The 8,795-nt window shown below is 50.5% G+C and overlaps 1 protein-coding gene across 10 annotated transcripts in view; it reads left to right on the top strand.

Annotated features, from left to right (window-relative positions):
• Positions 1–5,553: 5,553 nt before the first annotated feature.
• HNRNPM (heterogeneous nuclear ribonucleoprotein M) overlaps positions 5,554–8,795 on the top strand; it is a 43,906-nt gene continuing 40,664 nt past the window's right edge. For 7 of the 10 annotated variants that reach the window (XM_010388836.2, XM_010388837.2, XM_010388835.2 and 4 more), the window contains exon 1: positions 5,554–6,078. In XM_010388836.2, coding sequence (XP_010387138.2) covers positions 5,966–6,078 — 113 coding nt within the window. In that variant the 5' untranslated portion in view covers positions 5,554–5,965. The remainder of the gene's footprint in view (positions 6,079–8,795) is intronic. The other 3 variants (XM_010388840.2, XM_010388838.2, XM_010388839.2) reach the window with 2 other exon arrangements.

Genomic DNA, 8,795 nt, shown 5'->3' with positions numbered 1-8,795 from the left:
TTGCATCTGGGAGGTGGAGGTTGCAGTGAGCTGAGATGGCACCACTGCACTCCAGCCTGGTGACAGAGAGACTATCTCAAAAACAAAAACAAAACAAAACAAAACAAACAAACAAAAAAACACTGGTTGGCCAGGCGCGGTGGCTCACGCCTATAATCTCAGCACTTTGAGAGGCTGAGGCAGGCAGATCACAAGGTCAGGAGTTCGAGACCAGCCTGGCCAATATGGTGAAATCCCGTCTCTACTAAAAATACAAAAATTAGCCGGGTGTGATGGCAGATGCCTGTAGTCCCAGCTACTCGGGAGGCTGAGGCAGGAGAATTGCTTGAACCTGGGAAGCAGAGGTTGCAATGAACCAAGATCGTCATTGCACTCTAGCCTGGGTGAGAGAGCGAGACTCTGTCTCAAAAAAAACAAAAACAAAAAAAACCACTGGCTTGTTTTGAGGGATCTGTCCTGAAGCCCATGGGAAGAAGCAAAGTCTTGGTCTTCAAGTGAAAATCAGGTAGCAGGGTTATAAAAGAAATGATTTTTAAAATATACATAAGGGCTGGGCATGGTGGCTCATACCTGTAATCACACTTTGAGAGGCCGAGATGGGTGGATCACCTGAGGTTGGGAGTTCGAGACCAGCCTGGCCAACATGGCAAAACCCTGTCTCTACTAAAAATACAAAAAAAAAATTATCGGGATGTGGCGGCAGATGCCTGAAATCCCACCTACTCTGGAGGCTGAGACTGGAGAATCGCTTGAACCCGGGAGGCAGAGGTTGCAGTGAGCCGAGATCGGTTGCACCACGGTATTTCAGACTGGGTGACATTGTGAAACTCTGTCTCAAAAAATGAAAAATAGAAAAATAAAGTGGACGTAATAACAATTTCCTCTTACTTTGCCTCTACCAGTCCAGAGACCATGCTGGCCTCTTTTTTTCTTTTTTTGAGATGGGGTCTTGCTCTGTCGCCCAGATTGGAGTGCAGTGGCACAATCACGGCTCACTCCAGCCTCAACCTCCTGGGGTCGGGCAATCCTCCTGTCTCAGCCTCCCCAGCAGCTGGGACGACAGGCGTGCACCACTGCGCCTAGCCACTATTAGTTTTTAGTAAGTGTAGAGAGCCCAGCACGGGCCCGGCCTGGTGGCTGATGCCTGTAACCCCAGCATTTTGGGAGGCTTCAGCAGGAGGATCAGTTGAGTCTAGGAGTTTGAGACCAGCCTGGGCAACATAGTGAAATCCTGTCTTGACTAAATAAATAAATAAATATATTAACTGGGCATGGTGGCATGCACCTGTGGTCACAGTTACTCAGGAGGCTGAGGTGGGAGGGTCCCTTGAATCCAGGAGTTCCAGGCTGCGGTGAGCTATGATTATGCCTCTGCTCTCCAGCCTGGGCAACAGAGCAAGACCCTGTCTCTAAGGCAAACAAACGATTTGTTTTTAAATGGTGACAATATCCACACTGACTTAGGGTCACTATAGATGAGGCATAGTTCTGAGTCTTTCCCTCCTCTGACTGTCACTTGTTAGGGAAGAAGTGGTTATTACCTCCATTTTATAGGTGAGAAGACTGAGGCACAGGGCAGGGAAGCCTTAATCTAAGGTCCCAGAGCTGTAGGAAGTGGAGCTGGGGTGACCCCAGGACTTCTTTTGGAGGAAGACTCAGGAAAGATGCAGAATGTGGTTTTTTCTTGTTTTGTTTTGTTTTTGTTTTGTTTTGTTTTGTTTTTGAGATAGAGTCTTAACTCTATCACCCAGGCTGGAGTGCAGTGGTGTAATCTTGGCTCACTGCAACCTCCGCCTCCCGGGTTCAAGCGATTGTCTCCTGCATCAGCCTCCCAAGTAGCTGGGACCACAGGCAACTAAGTTTTGTATTTTTAGTAGAAATGAGGTCTCATCCTGTTGGCCAGGCTGGTCTCAAACTCCTGAGCTCAGGTGATCCACCCACCTCGCCTCCCTAAAGTGCTGGGATTACAGTGAGCCACTGTGCCTGGCCCAGAATGCAGTTATTCTAATAACAGCACCTACTTCTTGAGTGCTTTCTGCCTGCTGATTCTTCTACATTTAAAGGCGCTTGGCATCTGTCTGCTTTTAAAGCTCAGGGCAGCCCTGAAAGGTGAGTTCTGGTGCTTTTCTTTCTTTCTTTCTTTTTTTTTTTTTTGAGACGGAGTCTCACTTTGTTGCCCAGGCTAGAGCACAGTGGCGCTATTTCTGCTCTCTGCAACCTCTGCCTCCCGGGTTCAAGCAATTCTCCTGTTTCAGCCTCCTGAGTAGCTGGGACTATAGGCACCCACCATCATGCCTGGCTAATTTTTGTATTTTTAGTAGAGATAGGGTTTCGCCATATTGACCAGGCTGGTATTGAACTCCTGACCTCAAATGATCCACCTGACTCTCAAACTGCTTGGATTACAGGCGTGAGCCACCGCGTCCAGCCTGGTGCATTTCTTATTATCCATATTTGCAGTTAGGCAAACTGAGTCTCAGAGTGGAGGGGCTAATTGCTCAAGGTCTGTTTTCCTTTTTTTTTTTTTTTTTTTTTTTTTTTTTGAGACGGAGTCTCGCTGTGTCTTCCAGACTGGAGAGCAGTGGTGCAATCTCGGCTCACTGCAAGCTCCGCCTCCCCGGTTCACGCCATTCTCCTGCCTCAGCCTCCCGAGTAGCTGGGACTACAGGCGCCCACAACAATGCACGGCTAATTTTTTGTATTTTTAGTAGAGACAGGGGTTCACCGTGTTAGCCAGGATGGTCTCGATCTCCTGACCTCGTGATCCGCCCGCCTCGGCCTCCCAAAGTGCTGGGATTACAGGCGTGAGCCACCGCGCCCGGCCACAAGGCCTGTTTTCCATATGAATCCCTGCCTGGTATGTAGCTCACTCACAAAGGAAGAAAAACTCTGCCCAGACTGGAAGGGCAAGGAGAAGTCTGTGTGGCCATGGGAGTGGAGGAAACAGCTAAGCACAAAGGCCCAGAGGCTGGAAACTGCTTAGCCTGTAGGAAGAGCAGCAGGTAGGAACCCCAGGGCTGGAGCAGTGTGATTGAGGGGCAGGTGGCCAGAGAAATGGGCAGAGCCTCCTATACATGGGGTGACTGAGGCGCCAGTGGTCTGCAAAAACAGAGCATCACACCTGTGCGCATGAGCGCTGCTGCCCCTCAGGGGGCTTTCCCTGCCCCTGCAACTGAACTCCCTACAGCCTGACACCCATCTTTCCTCAGGCCAACTTTGGTGTTTGGTGCCCCAGCAGTTGACGTACAGATGCCTCAGGACATGCCAGGAAGAAGAGAGACCAGTGGGGTGACTCATGCCTGAAATCCCAGCACTTTGGGAGGCCAAGGCAGAAGGATTGCTTGAAGGCAGGAAGTTAGAGACCAGCCTGGCCAACATAGCGAGACCCTGTCTCTACAAAAAGAGAATCAGAGAGAGAAGGAAAACTGCTTTCTTTGCAAATCTATTCCAATACTTTCAGAGAGAAGAGTTTTAGTTTGGTGTTAACCTGTCTTTAATAATCCTCTAAGGACCAGCACAGCGGCTCACGCTTGTAATCCCAGCACTGTGGGAGGCCAAGGTTGTAGGATCGCTTGAGCTCAAGAGTTCAAGACCATGCTGGGCAAAATGGCAAGATCCTATCTGTACCAAAAAATAAAAATAAAAAATTAGCCAAATGCAGTGGCGTGCACCTGCAGTCCCAGTTACTTGACAGGCTAAACGGGAGGATCGCTTGAGCTCAGGAGTTCAAGGTTGCAGTCAGCTATCATTTACAAAGGTAGATTGAAATATTATTGGTAGGCCAGGTGCGGTGACTCATGTCTGTAATCCCAGCACTTTGGGAGGCTGAGGTGGGCAGATCACCTGAGGTCAGGAGTTCGAGACTAGCTTAGCCAACATGGGGAAACCCCATCTCTACTAAAAAATACAAAACTTAGGCGTCTTGGTGTGCACCTGTAATCCCAGCTACTTGGAAGGCTGATGCAGAAGAATCGCCTGAAACCAGGAGGTGGAGGTTGCAGTGAGCCGAGATGGCGCCACTGTACTCCAGCCTTTGTGACCGAGCAAGACTGTATCCAAAAAAAAAAAAAAAAAAAAGTATTATTGATAATTGCTGCATTGAAGGCCGGGCGCGGTGGCTTACACCTATGATCCCAGCACTTTGGGAGGCTGAGGTGGGTGGATCATGAGGTCAGGGGTTCGAGACCAGCTTGACCAATATGATGAAACCTTGTCTCTACTAAAAATACAAAAGTTAGCCGGGTGTGGTGGCATGCACCTGTAATCCCAGCTACTGAGGAGGCTAGGACAGAAGAATCGCTTGAACCCAGTAGGCAGAGGTTGCAGTGAGCCGAGATCGTGCCATTGCACTCCAGCCTGGGCAACAAGTGCGAAACTCCGTCTCAAAAAAAAAAAAAAAAATTACTGCCCGAGTTTCCACAAGTGCATGTAACATCTGATGGCGCCAATTCGACTGTCTGCACTTGGAAGATGGCATATTGGAGGCTGCACAGCACCACAAAACTGAAACCACACACATGCACACAAAAATAAGACCATATGGCATTATGCCTAGTACAGAATACACCCTGAATTCTGTCACAATTCATTTTATGCAACATTGCAACAGAATCCTCTCGCTCTTTAGGCTTATTTTTTATTTTTTATTTTTGACATGGAGTCTTGCTCTGTTACCAAGCTGGAGTTCAGTGGTGCGATCTCGACTCACTGCAGCCTCCTCCTCCTGGGTTCAAGCGATTCTCCTGCCTCAGACTTCCTAACAGCTGGGATTACATGCGCCCGCCACCATGCCCAGCTATTTTTTGTATTTTTAGTAGAGACAGGGTTTCACCATGTTGGCCAGGATGGTCTTGATCTCCTGACCTCGTGATCTGCCCACCTTGGCCTCCCAAAGTGGTAGGATTACAGGCGTGAGCCGACGCGCCCGGCCATTAATTTTTTTTTTAATTTTATGTTTCTAACTTTTAGGTTTGGGGGTAAATGTGAAGGTTTGTTAAATAGGTAAACACTTGTCATGGGGGTTTGTTGTACAGATTATTTTATCACCCAGGTATTAAGCCCAGTACTCAGTAATCTTTTTTTTTGATATGGAGTCTCAGTCTGTCTCCCAGGCTGCAGTGCAGTGGCATGATCTCAGCTCACTGCAACCTCCGCCTCCCGGGTTCAAGCGATTCTCCTGCTTCAGCCTCCCAAGTAGCTGGGATTACAGGCGCCCGCCACCACGTCCAGCTAATTTTTGTGTTTTTAGTAGAGACAGGGTTTCACCATGTTGGCCGGGCTGGTGTCGAACTCCTGACCTAAGGTGATCCGCCGCCTGGGTCTCCCAATCCCAAAGTGCTGGGATAACAGGCGTGAGCCACCGCGTCTGGCTCCATTATTAGTGAATTTTAAGTTTTCCATTTCTTCTGGCCGAACTGTTTGCAATTATAATGCGAATTACGGATAATACTCTGATATTATTCCATGCCGTTCCGTTGTTGCCTACAAAGTTCGCGCTGGAAAACCGCGCAATTGCGTTACAAAAATAAAATAAATCACAGAAAAAGATACAATGTTTTAACAAAGTTTACGAATCATGTGCCGGACTGCGGGTTGGACAAGCTTGATCTAAAACTTCCAGGAATCCCTAGACAGGATCATTGCTTCCCCTCTGCTCCAGCTCTGGTTGTGACTAGGTCTAGGTGTGTGTGGGTTGGCGTGGGGAGATGCTTCCTCTATCGGACTCCGAGGACGCGCGCCCGGTACAGCCAGTCGGTGCCTAACGCGAGTGTATCTCGAGACTGAAGGGATCAACAGCTGCCGGTCTGCGACTGCGCGCGGCGGGGGCGTGGCCCAAGGCGGGTGGGCCCAAGGAGGCAGCCGGCAGCGGCGCGCTCAAGTGCTACTGGTCGCGTCGGGTCACGTGGGCGCGCAGGCGCAGCGCGGTGCACCCCGTTCGCTCACACAAAGCCCAGACGCGGAGAAAATGGCGGCAGGGGTCGAAGCGGCGGCCGAGGTGGCGGCGACGGAGATCAAAATGGAGGAAGAGAGCGGCGCGCCCGGCGTGCCGAGCGGCAACGGGACTCCGGGCCCTAAGGGGTAAGTATTCTATGGTCCCTTGCCCGGGGTAAGGGTTCCTCTCCGCGGCCTGCGGCTCCGTTAGGTCTGTTGGCGGCCTAGCCCCGGCGCGGCCTCGGTCCCGGCTGTTCCCATACCGCCTGCCTAGGGTGGCGGCGTCTGGGGCCGTGAGCGGGGAGCCGGGGGAGCCTCCAGAATCGTCCCCTACCCCGGACCTCGAGCCTCGGGTCCCTCCGTCCCTCCAGGCCGGGGCCAACCCCGTCGCCGAGGCCTCAGGCCCAGCTGCTGCGCATGGTGGTTGATGGCGCGGGCCCGGACCGGAGAGCCTCCGAGGCCGGCCCGACCGCTCCCCGGGAGGGTAACCTCGGAGGCTGGGTTTCACCCCCCAACCCCCTCTCCTCCCTGGGTCTGTTTTCCGATCCGTAACGTGGGAGGAAGAGGGGGTGCGCGCCCGGGGTCTCGCGCGCAGTCACCCCGAGTCAACGGTAACCGAGCGGGGGAGGCGTCAGGAAGGGCCGCGAGGCCGGGTCGGGGGCTCTCTTCCTGCCCCGCCCCTCAGTCCCCGCGCGCCGACCCCGCTCCACCGGAAGTGCCTTCCTCGGCACAGCCCCTCGTCCCACGCTCTGGCCCTGGCTCAAGTCCCTCGCTGCTTCCCGCTCTTCCCCGGGTGCGCCGCAGGTATTAGTGGAGAGATGGGATCTGCTGCTCAACCTTCACCCTCAGAAGGAGACACGAAGTCGGGAAAGGAATCCCCTTTTTCCCGTGTTTCTGGGGAAGCTGTTCTGTCATGAGGCGGGTTCATTTACTTCCAGGCTCCATCAGCTTTTCGAGTCCTGCTCGGGGCTCTTTCACTTCTTGGCTTTTAAAAGTTTCTTTAAAGTGGGGGAAGCATCGACTTGTGCTCCGGTGAAACTCATTCATTCTGATTACAGACATTTGAGAGAGAGGTTTTGGCTCCAAGATCAGCGGCCGGGAAGGGAGGAGAAGCCTGGGTATACATTGAATTTCCCAGACATTTATTTCATTGTGGTAAAATAGACATAACGTAGAGTTTGCCATTTTAACCATTTTTAAGCTTACAATTCAGGGATACTGAGTGCACTGACTCAGTATGCTGTAACCGTTACTACTTGATGTCAAGAACTTTTTCATCATCGGAAACAGTGTAGCCATTAAATACTAACTCCCTCCGTTTTTCCTTTCTGTGATTTTACTCTCCTCATATTGTAATGTGTGAAACTTAGTTTATGGAGATTAAAAGTGAATATGGTTCGCCGGGCGCGGTGGCTCAAGCCTGTATGTAATGCCAGCACTTTGGGAGGCCGAGACTAGCGGATCACGAGGTCAGGAGATCGAGACCATCCTGGCTAACACGTGAAACCCCGTCTCTACTAAAAAATACAAAAAACTAGCCGGGCGAGGTGGCGGGCGCCTGTAGTCCCAGCTACTCGGGAGGCTGAGGCAGGAGAATGGCGTAAACCCGGGAGGCGGAGCTGGCAGTGAGCTGAGATCACTCCAGCCTGGGCGACAGAGCAAGACTCCGTCTCAAAAAGAAAAAAAAAGTGAATGTGGTTGAGCACTTACATATTTAATTTTTTTCTTTGAGAAAGGGTCTCCCTCTGTTGCCCAAGCTGGGATGCACTGGCACTATCACAGGTCACTGCAGCCTCGAACTCCTGGGCTCAAGCGATCTTTCCATCTCAGCCTCCCGAGTAGCTGGGATCAAAGGCGCAGCACCACTATGCCCGGCTAATTTTTTTATTTTTTGAAGAGTCGGGGTCTCCGGGTGTTGCTCAGGCTGGTCTGAAACTCCTGGGCTCAAGCCATCCTCCTGCTTAGGCCTTCCAAAGTGCTGAAATTACAGGCGTGAGCTACTGTGCCCTGCGTAGTTGAGCGTTTACGTTAAGTGCGTTCCCTAAGTGCTAGCTATATTGTTAGATAATAAATCTGGAGAAAATTCTAGATTCTTTCCCTCCTTAGGTAGGAAGAAATAAAATACCATGGTTACTGGCTCTTAGAAATGAAGAGAAAAGCTTCCTCTATTCTCAGCATTTTACTATTTAAAACTCTGGGAAGGAATGTGTTAATTTTGACTTTTTTAGCATCTATCTACAGAAGCTGGTGGGGTTTCTGAGGGTGGTATTTGGAGGGCTTTAAGATAAATTTACCGTATGCAGGAAGGAGTGCTGGTAGAACCTTGCTAGGTGAGAGGGTAAATTAATAGATTATAGCATCTGGGGTGCATTTCTCAAATTTTCCATTTTCCCCTGTCCACTTTCAAATAGTCGTTTTGTGACTGAGTCATTTTACAAATACATGTGGACTGTTGGAACCAGCAAGTTGTAGAATAAAATAGCCCTTGTGAGAAAGAGCCTCATAGTCTCTGAAAGTGTAGTACTGGCTTCATAGAGGATAGTTTAGGAAACTGGCAACACTTGGATATTTTTGATAGAGCCTGTGGAAAACCTTTTTGTTTTTCATTGCAAGTCTTAACAAGGAAAGCTCTTTAGAAGCCTATACTTCTGCACTCCATGCAGAACGGAGAGGCCATTAACATATTTGTAGTAAGGTAATTATGCTGTGATAGAAGTTAGTGGAGTTGCTTGGTAGAAAGAATGGAGGAGGTGACCCCCGCCACCTGCTGGCGGCAGGGACCTGTTCCTCCATGACAGAAAGACGTGTGAAAGTGGTGTAGAAGATGGTTGGGGAGAGGCAGAGGAGAGTATCCAAAGAGCAGA

Source organism: Rhinopithecus roxellana, chromosome 8, assembly GCF_007565055.1.
Source record: "Rhinopithecus roxellana isolate Shanxi Qingling chromosome 8, ASM756505v1, whole genome shotgun sequence".
Taxonomy (NCBI): Eukaryota; Metazoa; Chordata; class Mammalia; order Primates; family Cercopithecidae; genus Rhinopithecus; species Rhinopithecus roxellana.
Note: the sequence above shows the minus strand (reverse complement) of the source record. Positions and strands in the feature narration are given on the sequence as shown.